Genomic DNA, 18,188 nt, shown 5'->3' on the forward strand with positions numbered 1-18,188 from the left:
GACTTCTGCTGTAAGTTGTGACTCTTCGAGTCAAATGCCTCCCAGTTTTCAGGCCAGAGAGGCTGGGTTTTCATCCAAACATTAGCTTCCCCACCCAGGCATTGGAAAGGATTTTATTGGTGTAAACCCAGTAAATGAGCCCTGAGACAGGTGCTGCAGTCAAACGTCAGATAAAGGTGCCAAAATCCCGTTAATAATCAGTGCAAAGTTCGTTTCGAACCAAACCCCAGCAGTCAGAACTGATGAAAAGTAATTATGATGACGCTCTTTTAAAAGTATGGATACGTAACGCATCACATTCCCCCAAAATGTCATTTTATATTATATCAACAATATTAACAATCAGAACGTTTGAAACAGAGGGGAACAAATTAGACAAAATTATGCAATGGGATTTAAACTAAATTCAGTGGATAGTAGTTAAGCTGCACACACACATCAGGATGGAAAGGGATCAAACACATACAAGTGACTCACGCACACACTGTCCGAAACCACTAGTCCCGAGCGGGGTCGTGGCGAACGGGAGCCTAACTCAGTAAAAATAAAATAAATAAGAAAATAAAAAATAAATGTAAAATTAATAAATGTAAATGACTCTCCTGCTACATTTACTTATTTAGCAGACACTTTTGTCCAAAGCAACTTCCAATTAATTCTTTGTAGTGTTATCAGCCCACACACCTTATTCACCGCGGTGACTTACACTGGGTCACTCATCCATACATCAATGGAACACACACACATACTCTCTCTCTGTCACTCACACACTATGGGGGAACCTGAACAGCATGTCTTTGGACTGTGGGAGGAAACCAGAGCACCTGGAGGAAACCCACGCAGACACGGGGAGAACAAGCAAACTCCACACAGACTTAGCGGGGATCGAACCCATGTCCTCTCGCATCATCCAGGCGCTGTGCCACTGTGCTGCTCCTTCTGTTGACAAATGAGAAATGTGTAATGAAACATGATAAATGTAAGTGAAAAGCTGAGATTTTACCACGCAGAGTAACATCTCATGCTGGGATCTGCAGGCTTCAAGGTCAGAGAGAGGAGATGCTGCACCTTTCTTCAGCTGAGCAGAACATTTTATTATCTTTGGTAGATTTATTTTTATTAGATTTAATTCTTTTGATGTGTTGAACAGGAAAAACCGGACCACCCCCGGTGAGCGTACCTGTCAGTGAGGTTATTATTTTTTATAACGAAAATCATATTAAAACTACGTACCGCCAGCGAGCTGCGGTAAACAGGCCGACGTGCGGAGGTTCCATGACCTCAGACACAGCAAAAACAGCCGAGAGCAAACGCCGCTTCATTCTCCATATGTAAATAGTTACATCTGGCAGCAGCCAGTTCAGGTCATCTCTGCAAAATACTGTACAGCAATAAGCAGCCCTGCAAAGGATGCAACCAACCAACCAATTTTAATAATCGCTAGTCCCAAGTGGGGTTGCGGAGACACTGGGCGCAAGGCTCGGGGGCCACACCCTGGACAGGACGCCACTCCATTGCAGGGCCCCAACTAGGTACCCAGGCACACAGCTGGGCAAAGGTACTGGAGCAATCGCAGGGTAAGCATCTCGCTCAAGGGCACTACAGCTGCAGGCGGGGATCGAACCGGCAACCTCCGGAGCCAAAGGCAGCTGCTCCCTGCGAAGGATCCTGACCATGTAAAGAAAGTGTTTGGAGAACAAGACAACATACATTTCATCAGTTAGTTACGCTGCTAATGTCTCCACAGGGAGTTTTAACTGTCATATTAGGATCCCAAGGACTTTTTCTCATGACTTCTTAAATGATAACTCATACAATTATTTATATGTATTATTTAAACTTTCTTTTATTTTGTAAATTTACCCTGGGACAGACTGGTGTCCCATCCAGGTTGTACCCTGCTGCCTTGCACCCAGTGATTCTCGGATAGGCTCTATACCGTCATGACCCTGGCCAGGACAAGCTGCTACTGAAAGTGAATGGATAAATTATAAATTGAAATTTAATTTATAATTCACTGATTATGCTGTAGTACTTTTGATTAGCGTACTTACTCTGGATTAATATAGTACAAATTACCCAGTTTTATAAATGTGTAAATCATTGTGAGATGCTTTTTAGGAAGGTATCGGATAAATGACTACAGTAATAATTAATAATGTAGATGAGCACATCTTCAGAGGATATATGAAGGTGTGTGTAATTTAATTTAGACCTCCAGGGCTGAGAAGGTCACTAACAGGTGCAGGATGGAGTCCAGCAGCAGCCCTGGTAGGGGAGGGGGTCTCCTGGTGCCCCTGTCCGACGGAAGAGCGGCGATCATGAGGACAAGACGGGTGCAATGTGGGGTAAAAGGTCACCGAAGGGGTCACGGCAGGTCGCACGCCAACGGGGACACCCCGGCTGGCCGCACAGCAATGTCTGCATGCGCAACTGTCAAAATATAACCCAGGCGTGTAGGAAACAAACGTTTTAATTTCCTGTACAATCGCTGTAAAAGCAAAGCAGCAATTTAACCAATAATGTTGGTTAATGTTGGTCTCGGATAAACCTTTACGCAGCTACTCCTGTAATATACTGTAAATGTTTATATGTATCTCAAAAAAAAACAATTATTACTAGGAATGTGATCAGGACTCATTGATATTCAGATAAAAGTTTATACAGCTACTCGTGTGATGAACGTTGGTTCATATGGTGGAAAGAAACAAACAAACTGCACTTAAGAATCACACGTCTGCATCTAAGTGTCTCTTCCTGCTCATATAATGAACACATTGTATTTTCTATGGGATGTTTGTCGCTTTGGAGAAAAGTATCTGTTAAATGAACACGTGAATAATGTCAACATGTCACCAGGCTGTAGAATATACAGTATGCATCATATATCAGTTCCATTAGATGAATTATAACTCATCATCATTATTATTATTTTTTAAAATTTATAACTTAATTTTTAACCTCTAAAACAAAATGGCAATATCTCATTGGCTTCCAGGTACTGTTTGCTGTGTTTTTGTGATAATTAAAAAAATTGACAATTATATGTATACAACTTGTGTACATACAGCACAGTGATTGCATGCAAAAAACCAGACAAATGAAAGATGATCAATGAGTTACAGCCCCTCTTTTGGGGAACGCGTACGCTGCCGGAACACCCACCGAAACTCGCTCACCTGCAGTGTACCGTTGCCGTGACCTTTGACCCCGCATTGGCCTCTTCACACCCGGCCGAACGCTTTTCCCAGGTATGTGTTTTCTATGCCTCTCCTGCTCAGTAAAAGCCCTGTCCTGCCCCCGCAGATAACATCAGGTGGCTCCTTATCTCCACCGGCTTCTCAGTGGACTGACAGCAGGAGAATTGAACCAGGAGACGAGACAAGGGGGGGCCAGGGGGCAAATAGGGACTCGGGGGGGGGTAACAGGCAAATCATGGAGAGGAGGGGTAAATAGTGATAAAGGGAGAAGGGGCAAAAAGTGATTTGAGGAGGAGGGCTGAACAGATATGGGAAGGGGGGTAAAAATAGTGACCTTCTGCCTCGGACACTTTAGGCAAACTGGAGCAGCTTATCTGCGAACGAAAAGAAATCCTGCCTTTCAGACAATGTGTTACCTTAACCATCTTTTTGCCCATTTTACATGTCTGATTGTCGAACTTGGGGGCCCCCAGCTTAGCGCTCAAACATACAAATGATAACAATTAAAAGTAAAAAAAATAGATGAGTTTCATAAATAATCAATATAATCAATATTGTGTTGTGGTGTTGGAAGGTGTGTTGTTCCTTCCCTCCTATTAATTCTTCTTAATTCTCCTTAAGGCGTCACCAACTGTCCCAAACTCCGGACTCCCACCTCCACTTCGGCCCGGGCCAAAATGTGACGTAACTTCAAGCAGTTCACGCCCCGCCCCCTGCTGGAGAGCCCGCCTCTGATTGGCTGCGGTGCGCAGTGGGCGGGTCAAGGATTGGAGGGGAGTCATCCGCGCTCGTTTCTTTACCAAACAGAGCTGGAGAGGGACGTCAGAACCCGCGGAGCTCCCGAGCGGACGCGCGCATTGTGCGCGCTCCCAAGAGGCAACGTTAACGAAACATCGGAGAAAGTTGAAGAGGCGGTGAAGGCGGAGCGCGCGCGTCGGATCGCCGGGGGACCCGTTGGACTGACTGCTCTCGGACTCCTCCGCTGGACTTCAGGACACTTGACTATATATACACTTTATTATTTTTTTGTTTTAAGAAGGAGGGGGGCGACACCCGGCGACATGCAGCGGCGGGTCTCCGTGGCGCACCTGGTCGCGCTCTCGCTGGCGCTGCTCGCGCTGCTCGCGCGCCCGGGCTCGGCGGACGCCTTCGGGGACGAGGACGAGGCGACGTGCGACCCGATCCGCATCTCCATGTGCCAGGACCTGGGCTACAACGAGACGCGGATGCCCAACCTGGTGGGCAACGTGCTGCAGGCGGACGCGGAGCTGCAGCTCACCACCTTCACGCCGCTCATCCAGTACGGCTGCTCGAGCCAGCTGCGGGTGCGTGTGCGTTTGCGCGCGTGGCCGTGCTGCTCTCCGACTCCGGGTCAGCTGCAAGGGGTGCTTTCCCTCCTGGGGGGCCATTGTTAATGATGCTAATTAGCGACACCGACTTACTTAGTTATGTTAATTAGTTAATTAGCGCCTTATGCCACGTGACCGGAAAGGTGCAGGAGCTGAGCGACTCACCACGTTCACCTGGACTCTCTAGGAACATTACCTGTTCGTGCAGTACTCAGTTTACACCGTTTTCCCTCGAGAGCGCTGGGTCCCGTACTGTTCAGGGCTTTGCAGTCGGAAGGTCCTGGGTTCGAATCCCCCTCCTGCGGTAAAATCACCCGGCTGCAGAAATGGGTAAATCGGTGTAAAGTGGAGTCAGATAAATAAAAACACCGTGTGATTTATTCGGGATTCGTTCCAGTTCCATGGGCTCCTCAGACGTACCACAGTAAACGCTGTGATTTTCTGCAGCGGTTGGGAACGAACACCCAGCGCGACCGCAGCGCAAACACTGCGTTTCCCGCGCGTTTCCTGCCCGTTTCCTCCGTCCAGCGGCGTAGAAAAGCGGGGAAACCCCCGACCCCCCCCCCCCCCGCGATTCGTACCCTGAGCCCCGGGTCTCCCTCGAGCCGCAGTGTCTTTTGCGCTCCTTGCTTCTTGTTTAATAATTAATTCACTGCATTTATTTCCGTTATGTGGTGTCCGCAAATACTCAGTGTCTCCCGGTAATAATATGACCTGAAAACAGTGTAATGTTACCATGTTAAGCTTTGCGATCCTTTATGAGGACGTGGTTTCTTTACACATTTGTTCACTTTCCACTGATGGTGTTCAGTTCTAATGGAGAAAAATGTCACAATCCCTCCTGTTCCTTTTTTTCCCCTTCTTCTTCCCAAACTTTTCCTTTTTCTTTTCCTTTTCATTTCTTCCTTTTTCCTTTCTTGCCTCATCTTTTATTTCTTCTTCTTTTATTCCTTTTGCTCCTGTCCCCCTCCTCACTTCCCCGTTCCGTGGCTGATGTTGGATCCTCCGCGGCGGCGGCGGCGCGATGACTGCGCTGCTGACGACGTGTCCCGTGTCCTTTCCCCGCAGTTCTTCCTGTGCTCCGTCTACGTGCCCATGTGTACGGACAAGGTGCCCGAGCCCATCGGCCCGTGCGGCAGCATGTGCCTCTCGGTGAAGCGCAAGTGCCTGCCGGTGCTCACCGATTTCGGCTTCGTTTGGCCCGAGCTGCTCAACTGCAGCCTCTTCCCGCCGCAGAACGACCAGAACCACATGTGCATGGAGGGCCCCGGGGACGAGGACGGCCCGTACCACGCCATCCGCACGCTGCAGCCCATGGAGGAGGAGTGCCACGCGCTGGGGGCGGAGCCCGACCAGTACGCCTGGGTGAAGCGCAGCCACGCCTGCGTGCTGCAGTGCGGCTACGACTCGGGCCTCTACCGGCGCCAGGCCAAGGTCTTCACGGACGTGTGGATGGCGGTGTGGGCCGTGCTCTGCTTCGTGTCCACCGCCTTCACGGTGCTCACCTTCCTCGTCGACTCGTCGCGCTTCTCCTACCCCGAGAGGCCCATCATCTTCCTCAGCATGTGCTACAACATCTACAGCATCGCCTTCGTCGTGCGCCTCACCGTGGGCCGCGAGCGCATCTCCTGTGACCTGGAGGAGGCGGCCGTTCCCGTCCTGGTCCAGGAGGGCCTGAAGAACACGGGCTGCGCCATCGTCTTCCTCCTCACCTACTTCTTCGGCATGGCCAGCTCCATCTGGTGGGTCATCCTCACGCTCACTTGGTTCCTGGCCGCGGGGCTCAAGTGGGGCCACGAGGCCATCGAGATGCACAGCTCGTACTTCCACATCGCCGCCTGGGCCATCCCGGCCGTCAAGACCATCGTGATCCTCATCATGCGCCTGGTGGACGCCGACGACCTCACGGGCCTCTGCTACGTGGGCAACCAGCACATCGACGCGCTCACGGGCTTCGTGGTGGCGCCGCTCTTCACGTACCTGGCGATCGGCACGCTCTTTATCGCCGCCGGCCTCGTGGCGCTCTTCAAGATCCGCTCGAACCTTCAGAAGGACGGCACCAAGACGGACAAGCTGGAGCGCCTCATGGTGAAGATCGGCGTCTTCTCCGTGCTCTACATGGTGCCGGCGGGCTGCGTCATCGCCTGCTACCTCTACGAGATATCCAACTGGGGCGACTTCAAGCAGTCGGCGCGGGACGCGTACGCTGCCGTCGAGATGCTCCGGATCTTCATGTCGCTGCTGGTGGGCATCACGTCGGGCATGTGGATCTGGTCGGCCAAGACGCTGCACACGTGGCAGAAGTGCTCCAGCCGGCTGGCGAGCTCGGGCCGGGCGAAGAGGGCGACGCGCGCCGACGGCTGGATTAAACCGGCGAAGGGAAACGAGACGGTGGTGTGAGACCCGGGAGGATCCCGGACGCTGGGATGACGGGGGGGTCTCGCTGCTCTTCTCTTCGGTGGGGGCGGCGAGGGTGTCGACCCGGGGCATGTTTTTGGGTCGTTCTCCTCCACGGAGACGCGGCACGGGACGGGCTTCGGGTCCAGAACGCGAGTTCCGATGAGCCGCGGTGCTCTTAGCGTCACCGGTCCTCCCCACCTGCAGGGGGCGCTCATCTGGGAAGAGGACTGGGGTTGTACTTCTTATGCATCTTCGATGAAGGCTTTTAAATAGTTTCTAGTAGATTTTTACACTGGACAGCGGCAGTGCAGGTGCCTTGCCACCCCAGGCCAGAGGGGTGGTCGCAGGGAAGCGCACTGGGTGAGGGGAGGGGGGGCTTAGGCAAGGAGGAGGAGGAGGAGGAGGATGGGGGAGGGGCAACGTTCTCCCGGCTTCTTAAATCCACTCCAGGTCACACATGAGCACAAAGGAGCCTCTCTGGTTAAAAGGGATCTTGGGACTTTGTTTCCATCGCATCATGGAGTGTTTATGGGAAAATATCCACTAAACAATTTTTTTTTATTTTTTTTTTTTTGGTTACTCTTTGGACGTTTTAAACGATGCGCCGTGAGCCCCGGGGTCGTGTTTTATTGTCCGACTGGCGCGTTATTTCAATCCCAATGCTGAGTAAAGCACCGGCCCCTCTTCTCTGAGAACTCCCCTACGGATCATTATTTTAAGTATAAAACGGTTAACGCTCCACCTTATCCACACACACACACACCCAGAGTGAGTAGACAATCCACAGGGGTCTCTTCTGTGAGCCCACCGAATGTATGTGACTCGGAGGTGCCGTAGGTACTGGCGACACCCGGACCGGGACTCTGTGAAGTTCTTTTGAATATGTTTTGTAAAAGGACAGGTGTTTCTCCTGTTAACGTGTTATAAAATGCTAATTTATCTTTGTACAAAACTAAGAAGTTTGCTATTTAAGAATCCTTTTGTATCAGAAGAACAGGAATTAAACTTTTTGGTTTTTAAGTCGCTCTCCGCGAGCTCTCTTGTCTGAAGACACCCCTGAAATCGGGGCTCTCGGCCGGATTTAAGAAGCGCGAAAGACGTACGGCAGGTGGCGTAGCGGTTCGAGTCGCGGCCTTGCAGTTGGACGACCCGTTCGAGACCTCCTCCAGGTGTAGTGGCCTTGAGCGAGGTACTCGCGCGGTATTAATGCGTAAATCGGTGCGCGGCGGGCTGACGATGGGAAAAGGAGTCATTTAAATAAAATGATGACGAGGGACAGTTTACTATTTAAACCACAGCTGTTGCAGTAAGTGCAGAGTAACCGGTCTCACTTGTGCCCCTTGTTTGTGTTGCGCCGGGTTGAAATGGGTTCAAATGTGGCCCTGGGTTTCAATTTTATTCCTTTAGTCTTACGTGCATTGTCAATAAGACACTTTGTAAGCAGGGTTCTTTGTAAATAAGATACATTGTATCTTAACGCATGTAATTATCTTCAAAGTATCTAACTGACAATGTGTCTTATTTACTAATTGTATTAACGTTAACAATTTTAGGTAGAATGTATCTTTTTTTTTTTTTTTTTCTCCCCCCCAACAACGTGTCGCTCGCCTTCAATCCCTTTAGTTGGTCAGTGGCGCCCCCTTGTGGTGGCGGTCGAGTACTGCACGTTACCGTGGACTTGCGGCAGAAAACACGGTGAACTCTGTTTACCTCGAGGGAGGTGAAATGAGACAAGGAAAGGTGATTACATTTTATTAAATTTAAAGAAAACACATGTTCACGGTGAACTACACATTAAATCCACGGGAAAGTCTCTTAGAACTACTATTGCAACACAAACTGGGTGCTGAGAACAATACCATAAATATCACATTTGTACTATTCAACGTTCTAATCTTAAAAATATACACATTTCGGTAACTTAATAAAAACCACTCTGAATCGTAAACTCTAGAAAGCTAGAATGAGCAAAGAAATAAATCTTAAGGTTTGCAGTGAAACCCCAGAGTAGGACCATGTTTCCTATAGGAAACAATCGTGGGAGCGGTTGAACGCGGTTGAACGCGGTTGCGTTCGCTCTTGAGAACAGTTTTGACATTCGAGGCGTTTCGGTGCCCGCAGCAGCGTCTGTGGGACCCTGAGCGTCCGTCCGACCGCCGGGCTTCGGCTCCGGCTTCCCCCTTCCTCGGGCCCCTCGGACCGCGACGGACCACGGAAAAGCAGCATGACGCACAGTTTTGCACAAACCCATTGCACGTGTATATAGAGAACGCACACACACACACACTGTTCACCCCCCCGGCCTGGTCAGTCGTCTTCCAGTGCTCTGTCTCCAGGAGACACCCCCCCCACCACCACCACACGCTCCGAGATGGATAGAAACATCAAGATGTTACAGCTGTGGTCACGTGGCAAAAATTCTCATGACTTGGTCGGGAGGTTGAGGATCTCCAGAGCCGACGACTTTGGTGTCAGCGGTGCTGGGGGGGGGGGTGTCCAGTGGAATCCACGGACACGTCGCAGTCTCTCCTCGTCCGTTATCCGTACGCGTCGCCACGGCGACAGTTTTGGTTTGGGGTTTCTTGGAAAAGACGACGCGTTCGAAAGGCCGGAAGCAGAGCAGGACGCGAGTGCGACTTTTCGAAAGGGGAGCGGATTATTTACATTCAAGTGCCGTCAAATGCCGCGGCGTCCTCGAACCGTCGGTGGGCCGGACGGGAGGCGCACGGAACCCGGTCCGCGATCCAGGCGTCTCGACCGCACGGCCGCGTCCTCCGTGTTAAATGTGAAATAAGCGCCGCGATCCACGGCATCAGGTGAGCAGGTCCAGCCTGCGGGGGGGAGAAGAAGAGACGGAAACGTGAGAGCGGAGCCGTGGGTGTCCCAGCCGGGAGATTTACCCAGGGTAATAAATGTGAGGAGTACAGGGATGACTGGTCCCGCTGGGCCCCTGTGGGACCGCTGGGGGAAAAGCGCAGCTCGCTTTTGGGTAAAGTAAAGTGCTCTTCGCATGTAGATTGTTCACTGACCGCAACCCTTAGCTGGACAGAAGTGGAAGTGAAAGCAGGTGGGTGGTTCATGTGTGATTCTTTTGAAATGCATCATTCTCAGTTATGAGCTCAGCGCAGAAGAGTTCTTCACACAAAGCTTTCCTGTATTTACCGCGGTAAACAGAAAGGAAACAAAATCAGACTGGCTGAACGCGCAGAGTGCAGTGTAACGCCGAGTGGCGCGCGCTGTAGCACACTATCGCACAACGACGCACACAGTAACACACATCGATACACACGGTAACACTTAGAGTAACACAAAGGGCGGATCCTACAGATACGCGGTAACACGCGATAGATAACAGGTATGGTTACACACACTGACATACAGTAACACATAGGGTGACACACACACACACACACACACACACACACACACAGAGAGTACTCACTCTTTGGGTTCCGTTGTGTCCTGTGGCACTGAAACACAAACGGGAGAGGTCAGGTCAGTGTGACGCAGTTCAGAGTGAAGATGTTCTACAGACACCCAGCGGCACTTGCCTGTGGTCATCACGATGGGCCTTCAATTATCGGTAATAATTATCATTATAACACCATACCGTGTGATATTATACTAAATGGCATTATTACTTGTTATTAGTATGTTACAGTAAAAGTATTCATTCCTGGTAAGTACTGTACACTCGTTCCTCACATAACGGCTTAATGTGTTCCATGAAATCGCCAGTGTTGAATTACCGTTATTTCATATGGGAAAAAAATTATCAAAAATTAATCGAAACGGTGAAATTAAAGGTATTTTATACATGGTGATAACACCAAAATATTTTATGCTCTTGTGTTTCTCAAAATTTAAAATATAAAGTCATTTTTCACAAAAGTGAATATCTTTTATATAATACTGCATTTTGAAATGATCTTCCAGCCTTCGCTCGGGGTTGTCGATGTGGAAGTAAACTGACCGCACAACGGGAGGAAATGCAGTTGAACTGAATAATAGGAGCCCTCTATGAAAAAGGTGCGTGCTTTCATAAGCCGGGACGGTGATTTCCCACCGTACGGAGCCCGCTACGTATGGGATGGCTGCACTTTGAACAAAACGTTCTAGAGCGGGTGTGGGATTCAAACCAACAACCTTCAGCGAACCTTGCGATGCTATAACGCTAACCGCCACGCCACCTGGTGGCCCAGCGCGTCACATAAGCGCATTCACCTGCAGTTCTTCTCCCCGACATCTTCATCATCCTCACGATGAGCATGGAGAGCACGGCTAGCAGCAGCAAGGCGATGAAGAGGCAGGCGACGATGATGAGGATGTCAGGGGTAGGCGGTTTCGGAGAGGGGTCGTTCCCGCCTGGGAAATAACAAAAACGGCTTCACTAATGAGCTGGGTGTCACATATGAGCCAGAGTGAGGACAACAGCCATCTAACCGGTTTGGGGCCCTGGAACTACCGGAATTACCACGATTTACCATGACGATGCTGCACGCTCCGTGTTTATTATTACTATTTATTCATTCAACTGCCCCTTCTCTCCTCTGTAACTATAATATGAGGTTTTGTACGCTGAGATGCTTAAGCCGATTTATCTATTTATAGAGCGGGGCCGGTTTTACCATGGGGGGTGTGGTGGCGTGGCGGGTCTGGGAGTTCGAGCCCTGTTTGGGGTGCCTCGCGACGGACTAGCGTCCCATCCTGGGTGCGTCCCCTTCCCCTTCGGCCTTGCGCCCTGCGCTGTCGGGTTAGGCTCCGGATCGCCGCGACCCCGAACGGGACAAGCGGTTCTTGACGACGGATGGAAGTTTTACCACGTCATTTAGGGTTAGAACTCTATCGCCGACCGCTCGGCGCCTTTGTTTCGCGGACGCGGTGCTGCCAAGTCGACTGTTATATGAGAAAGTACCAGGTGAATATGATGTGGAAATGGGTGCGGACCCCCCAGCCCCGCCGTCCCATGAGCACTCACAGACTTCCTGTTGCTGGGAAGTGACCCCGCCCACAGAGCAGCTGACGTTGAGCGGACGGCGGACGTTCAGCACTATGGCGCTGTAGACGGAGAACAGCAGGGTGTCGGGGTCTTGCACCACAAAGCTCTCGTTGCCGTCGTGCCACGCGGTGCTGTTCACGTCCAGCGGAAGAGTCCACAGTGGGGCCTTGTGCGGGTACCCCCCCGAGGAGGAGCACTTGAGGAAGCAAGCGCCTCTTGCGTCCACCTTGGCCTCCAGGAGTGGTTCGCCGAACCTAGCTGTGGACGTTCGCAGAGCAGAGGACGAAACGTGAGGAGGTCCTGGCAAGGGCCGGATGGCGACGCGGTGGAGGAGAGGGCGGTGCCACGATTACCTGCTACTTTGAGGCGGTGGTCCGTGATCACGGTCTCCTCCAGGTTGCCCTTGTACTTGACGATGCACTTGTAGTTCCCCTCGTCCTTCACCTGGAGGTTCCACAGCCTCACAAACTTCTTGCTCTCGTCCACTTTCGTGCGGTTCTCGAACCTCTCGGAAGGTCGCGTGTCCTTCTCGTGGAAGCCGTTAACAAACTCGACCTTGTCCGCCTCCGTCTGTATGTAGAGCAGGCTGATTTCCCTGCTGGTGTTGTAGTGGCAGGTGAAGTTCACCTCGGCTCCCACTTCCCCGTGGAGCTCCACAACTGAGGGGCAGAAGACAACGCAAGCAAAGAGGTCAACTGCCGCCTCGTCCCCAAGCCAACACCATTCGCTTTGTGGTCGTTACATTGCTTTATGAACGCTCCAGTTATGAACACTCTTGAGTTATGAATTTTCCAAGATGCCAACATTTTTCCTTTAATTTGTTCACCCTTCGTTGTGTTGTTCTATTTCCACTGTAGTAAGAAGTAAGACATACCGAAACAAACCAGTAGGGTGGGACTGGACTAATTCAGCTCGCTTCCACAGTGTTCACAACCCATGTCCAATATTATTTAGTGTCCTTGATCGATAACAAGATGAGAACGTCACACATGGGATAAATCGACCAACAGCCAGTATTAAATGGGATTTTTTGGAGACAGTGTATTTTATTTTTAGACATTTTAAATTAGTCTGAATGTAATGGAAAGAGGGGGTGTGGTGGAGCAGTGGGTTGGATCGGGTCCTGCTCTCTGGTGGGTCTGGGGTTCGAGTCCCGCTTGGGGTACCGTCCTGGGTGTGTCCCCTCCCTCTCCAACCTTACACCCTGAGTTGCCGGGTTAGGCTCTGGTTCCTCGTGACCCCGTATGGGACAAGCAGTTCGGACTGTGTGTGTGTGTGTGTGTGTGTTTCCGAACACGGTGCCCCTTCCTAAGATGAGTCAATAAATAAGTTTGGAAGCAAATTTTTGCTACTATTTTGTAATATACGCATGGGGTGCAACATCTTGTCCGGTGTATCTTGAATGTTATCGGACAGCACAGAACCGAACGTGCGAATAAATGGAGGGATGTCTCTTATTAAGCTTTTGTGGGTTGTGACATGATTGGATGTTCAGACAAACCAAGTCATAAACAAGCTTTTGGTCCCAGATTGAGGACCCAGCGTATATTATGGCAGCATTTTGACTAATACTTAATTTTTCCTAAACTGGTCATCGGCTTAATATAGATCTATACATGATCTATAAGCGGTGGTGCTGTGGCTTAAATATTGATAACTCCAAATATGAATTTCTGATCATTTCTGTGCTGAGAGTGTTCACAGAGCAGAAAATCATGGGGATTTCAGAGGGTGAGGTCATCGGGGCCGGCTCTGAGTCGACGCGTTTCAGTCCTCCTTTCCCTAAGTAAGAGCTCAAATCTGGCCACAGCAAAAGCACAGCTTGTGCGTTTGCCTTTTGCTGTGGAATTCTGGGATGCTGCCGAGTTTGGGGCCCCGGGGCCCGGCGCAGCGCAGATGTCAAAGCTCATGCGGAAAAAAGCAAAGTGACGTGATTCTTACCGGCACTCCGCAGCAGGGCCGGCATGGACAGGGTCAGGCACCTGGAAACGAGAGGACAGAAGGGCACGCGCTCAGAGCGAGGACACACCGATCTGGATCCCGACCCCAAGCGCACCCTCCTCCCCCATTTCTGCAGGTTTTTGTTTAAACCGCATCACCGTGCTGATCCCACCCAACATTTACAAATGTGAAATGGAGCACATTTATACGCTCTTGCTATCCTGAGTTCCTTTCAGAAATACCACACGTGGACATTATAGTTCGTGTTCATACACCTGCAGAACACTCAGGAACCGGCGGCTGGAATAAGATCATGGACAAGGACGGGGTGCTGTGACACCCACGATTAAGCCCATCGCCACGCGGTACGTTACCAAAATAAGTAATGGAAGAGATGCTGAATCATCCCACAGATCCCATGGGAAATGTGGTGCGAATACACTGGCTCCTCGAGTTACACATTTTCCAGTTTGTTTGTTCACTTAAGGATGGTATGATGGTGCAGTGCATAGTGACTGTGCTTCGTAGCCCCTGAGTCGCGAGTTTGGAGATGGGTTCGAGTCCAGCTCAGTCTGTGTGGAGATTGCGTGTCCTCCTTGTGCTTGTGTGGGTTTCCCCTAGGTGCTCTGGTTTCCTCCAACAGTCCTAAGACATGTGTTTCACATGAATTGGTGACTCTAAACTGCCCTGTGTGTGTGTGGCTAGCCTGGCACCAGCAGTAATAGATAATTATTTCCCGAATGTATAATAAACAGAGGGACATTTGTATTAACCTTTCATTGACTAACTTAATTGTAAAGGTGACTTTGGAGTTATGAACAAATGGAGTTATGAACAAATAGAGTTATGAACAAACTTTCGGTACTCATTATCTTTATGAGATGAGGAGCCGGCGTATTTCGGATATTATTTAGTCCATATGTACCACACAGAAATGGTACAACAGTCAGCAGGTGCCATGGTACAATGCTATGCAAAGGTACATACTGACTTAATTTTGGCTAATTTAATTAATAACTACAAGTTAATTAGTTACAAGCTCTGTGGAAAATCCAGCGGGCGCAGAGATCCCCCAAAATCAGGGCCGAGTCTTCCTGCGACGCCGAAAACAATTTCCACTGTGATAAATTAATCTGAAATTTGCTTAATATAGAAAGATAACAACGTAGCTGGGAATGTTTATAAAGTGCGCACAGCAGTATTTCCCATCTCAAAACATCCCATTTAAGGTTTTTTCCAGAATGAATGAATAACGAATCACATTAAATGTCACGGGGGCCCCCTTTTTTTTTTCTTTTCTTTTCACAGCATACTTACAAACAGCAGCAATTCAGCAACGATCTCAGAGCCTGTCGGGAGAAAAAAAAAAAAAAAAAAAAAGACATTTTACGATGTAGAAATGACAGACAGTTCAGGGTCACAAGTGCGTGTGACTGCGATGACGGGCCTGCGGGCGCTCGGCCTGCGAGGCTCCGCCGCAACGGGGGGGAACTCCCGGGGCGGCGAAACTGCGTGACAACGCAGTCCTGCCCGAAACGTGTCCATTATACGAACAGGAGCGCGGCGGCACGGCTGAGCGGCCACCTGACGAGAGCTGCACGGCACATCGCTCGGCGGCGCTCGACGAAATGAGTCACCGGGATTCCAGTCAGAAGCCGACAGCGCAGGGAGTAAATATTAAAAATAACAGCAGACATGATTCTGGTTCGCAATAAGGAACCTGCGTGTTCGCGCCCGTAGCGTCTCTGTCTTTCGCATCACGTCAAGGGCGGCGGCTGGAACTGATCCCCATGACATTCAGCACCAAAGCGAGACTGGGCAAATATTTTCCCGATATATTACGTTATATATTCTATATTCACTGTCTATCATACCATAGATGGTGTATTGTGGGACAGCTGGTAGCGTAGTGGCGTTAGATCCAAAGGTTGTAGGTTCGATCCCCGCCTCCGACTGTACTCCCCCTTGAGCGAGGCATTTAATCTAAATTACTCCAGTAAAACTACCCAGGGGTATAAAAGGATGAATAATTTAAGCACCTAAACATTGTAAGTCGCTTCGGAAAAAAGCATCAGCTAAATAAATAAATCATGTAATGCGTTTACTTCACGTTCTACACCTTTATTTTTATTAATCGTAGTTTAGCCGTAGAGACTCCGTTGAGCGTGAGTGCGGTGCATTAGGCTCACAGGAAGAGCGTTCCATGGAATTTACCAGAACTACGGAGGGAGAGCGGCGCAGGAAGGGAGGCGAGTCGAGGGTCCCTTGAGCGCCGAATTAACCCGCGAGGGATTTCGTCGTGCCAAGAAATCGAGGATGAAAACTGATGATCCCTCGCACCTTCCCCGTGAAGGAATTCACATAACTGGCAATGCCCCCCCTGGCCAAGTCACGCTCAAGATCCACTGTTGCATCAATTAAGTGTCTGCATGTAAAAAATATTCTTTAAATAAATGTCCCTCTTAACGTCAAAGCGCAAGGAAAGAGGCAAACAATGAGAAGGTGAGAAAAGCAAGACGTTTAAACCAGCTTTATAATTCTGCCTCCTGCAATAAAACCCTAATAGGAAAACATCACCCCGAATGACCTCCTCCAGCGACACGGCGCACTATTTACACATCCAAGGAATGATCTACGATCTGAATGAAAGAGGCTTACCATGACCGTCCTGCCGTTGTGTGCCGTCACCAAAAACTAGCCTTCGCCGAAGATCACTCGTCCTTTTGTTGAAGCTCCACTTCCTCAAATGAGTATGAGTTTCGCTTTGCTTGCATCACTTTAACCCTCAAACACCACTGCTCCTCTCATCTTTTTTCCATGAAGTACAACAGTTTTCACAGGAGGAGCACTGCCAAATTTTTGGCGCTGCCAAGTGATTGCAACACCTGGTTACCGTGTTCCAGGGTGAGCGCAGTGAGGGTGGGGTGGATGTCGGGAGGTGGATCGCCTACGATGGATTCCGCAAGGTGTGGCAACTCATTACATTTACTTTTTTAGCAGACGCTTTTGTCCAAATTGACTTTCAACAAACTCTATGTAGTGTTATGAGCCCACACACCTTATTCACCGCGGTGACTTACACTGCTAGATACACTACTTACACTGGGTCACTCATCCATACATCAGTGGAACACACACACATACTCTCTCTCTGTCACTCACACACTATGGGGGAACCTGAACAACATGTCTTTAGAGTGTGGGAGGAAACCAGAGCACCCAGAGAATATGGAAACTCCACACAGGCTGAGCGGGGATCAAACCCATCTCCTCTCGCACCACCCAGGTGCTAGAAGACAGCAGTGTTACTCGCTGTGGCACCCAACTCTGAGCTGGAAACTCAGAAAAAATGAATCTGCTGGAGCAACGTGGGCTGATGGAAAAGCTCAGCCTCTGGAGACCAGTAAGGAGGAAGCGAACACTGAACACGAACCGTAAGGTCACCGTAGGGCTCACGCACTCAGATGTGCTTTCTGAGAGGTTTTGCAGACACATCTACATTTGTCTGACACTTTTTTCCAAATCAACTTACAACGAGAAGGTACTTACACCGATTCACCCCTTTACACAGCTGGGTAAATCTGTACTAGAGCTATTCAGGGTAAGTACCTTACTCGAGGCTACTACAGCTGGAGGTGGGAAATGAACCTGTGACCTTTGGCTACAAAGACATCAATGCTACCCACTAGACTACCGGCTGCCTCAAAAAGAAAAATGTTGTGACTTTCCGTTCTTTATAACTTACAGCGGCAAAATGTTGCTGCTGGTTTGATTTTGAGGAAACCTCAAAGGCCACGTAGTTTGCAAGCCGCAAGTCCACGACTTTCCCGTGCAACGTTGAACGTTCGTCTTTTTTTTCACTCTGCCCTTCTAGTTGTTTAAAATTACCGAAGCGTTGCGATCCTCCACTTACCATATTATCCTGAGCCGCGCGTGTCGCGAACGAACGCCAGTCACGGTGATTTTAGCTCTGATGCGAAATGTGCGTGGGATGGAACGACGGACGATGGACTTGTTTAAAAGGATTTACTCTTTGCTCAGTGCGGTACGAGTTCAGCTGGAGGAGAAGTTCCGCGATGGGACCGGTCCAGGCTGGGAAGACGCCCAGGAACGTCCTGGGATTTCCTGCTTCGAGGGCATTGGCAGCTTGCGGTTGAGTCACAGCGCAGCGGGAGGAGGACCGAGAAGGACGCGGGGAGGACCAGGGCTGTCAGCTCCACGGCGACCGGCTGAAAGTCCCCGCCGGTCAAAAGCCAAGGCGGCCGCGGTCCTTCCGCGTCAGTTCTTTAGAGGCTGCCT

At 50.0% G+C, this 18,188-nt stretch overlaps 2 protein-coding genes across 3 annotated transcripts; one reads left to right on the forward strand and one right to left on the reverse strand.

The window, feature by feature from the left end:
- The first annotated feature begins 4,261 nt into the window (after positions 1–4,261).
- Positions 4,262–8,507, forward strand: fzd4 (frizzled class receptor 4). The gene is made up of 2 exons (XM_029255471.1): positions 4,262–4,525; positions 5,618–8,507. The coding sequence occupies exons 1-2, from the start codon at positions 4,262–4,264 to the stop codon at positions 6,947–6,949; spliced, it is 1,596 nt and encodes a 531-aa protein (XP_029111304.1). The 3' UTR covers positions 6,950–8,507.
- Positions 8,508–8,688: 181 nt separating this feature from the next.
- LOC108932098 (butyrophilin subfamily 1 member A1-like) lies at positions 8,689–16,748 on the reverse strand. Of its 2 annotated transcripts, XM_018748295.2 has the most exons (8): positions 16,548–16,741; positions 15,207–15,238; positions 13,890–13,930; positions 12,302–12,607; positions 11,928–12,206; positions 11,174–11,314; positions 10,392–10,419; positions 8,689–9,780 (listed from the first exon to the last, which is right to left on the reverse strand). In XM_018748295.2, the coding sequence occupies exons 1-8, from the start codon at positions 16,548–16,550 to the stop codon at positions 9,762–9,764; spliced, it is 849 nt and encodes a 282-aa protein (XP_018603811.1). In that variant the 5' UTR covers positions 16,551–16,741; the 3' UTR covers positions 8,689–9,761. The 2 variants fall into 2 exon arrangements, with proteins under 2 accessions (XP_018603811.1, XP_029111305.1); XM_029255472.1 differs by lacking the exon at positions 11,174–11,314 and having other exon boundaries at positions 16,548–16,748.
- Between the last annotated feature and the right edge of the window lie 1,440 nt (positions 16,749–18,188).

Source organism: Scleropages formosus, chromosome 10 (genome assembly GCF_900964775.1).
Source record: "Scleropages formosus chromosome 10, fSclFor1.1, whole genome shotgun sequence".
NCBI classification, from domain to species: Eukaryota; Metazoa; Chordata; class Actinopteri; order Osteoglossiformes; family Osteoglossidae; genus Scleropages; species Scleropages formosus.

Bases quoted from the DNA above. Each gene is read 5' to 3' on its own strand.
- LOC108932098 (XM_018748295.2), bottom strand. The intron at 12,608-13,889 runs GTAAGAATCACG...TCTGCCCCTCAG, and splicing joins GGCCCTGCTGCGGAGTGCCG to TTGTGGAGCTCCACGGGGAA. The intron at 11,315-11,927 runs GTGAGTGCTCAT...GTTATTTCCCAG, and splicing joins TTCCCAGCAACAGGAAGTCT to GCGGGAACGACCCCTCTCCG.
- fzd4 (XM_029255471.1), top strand. From the start codon at position 4,262: ATGCAGCGGCGGGTCTCCGTGGCGCACCTGGTCGCGCTCTCGCTGGCG. The intron at 4,526-5,617 runs GTGCGTGTGCGT...CTTTCCCCGCAG, and splicing joins GCTGCTCGAGCCAGCTGCGG to TTCTTCCTGTGCTCCGTCTA.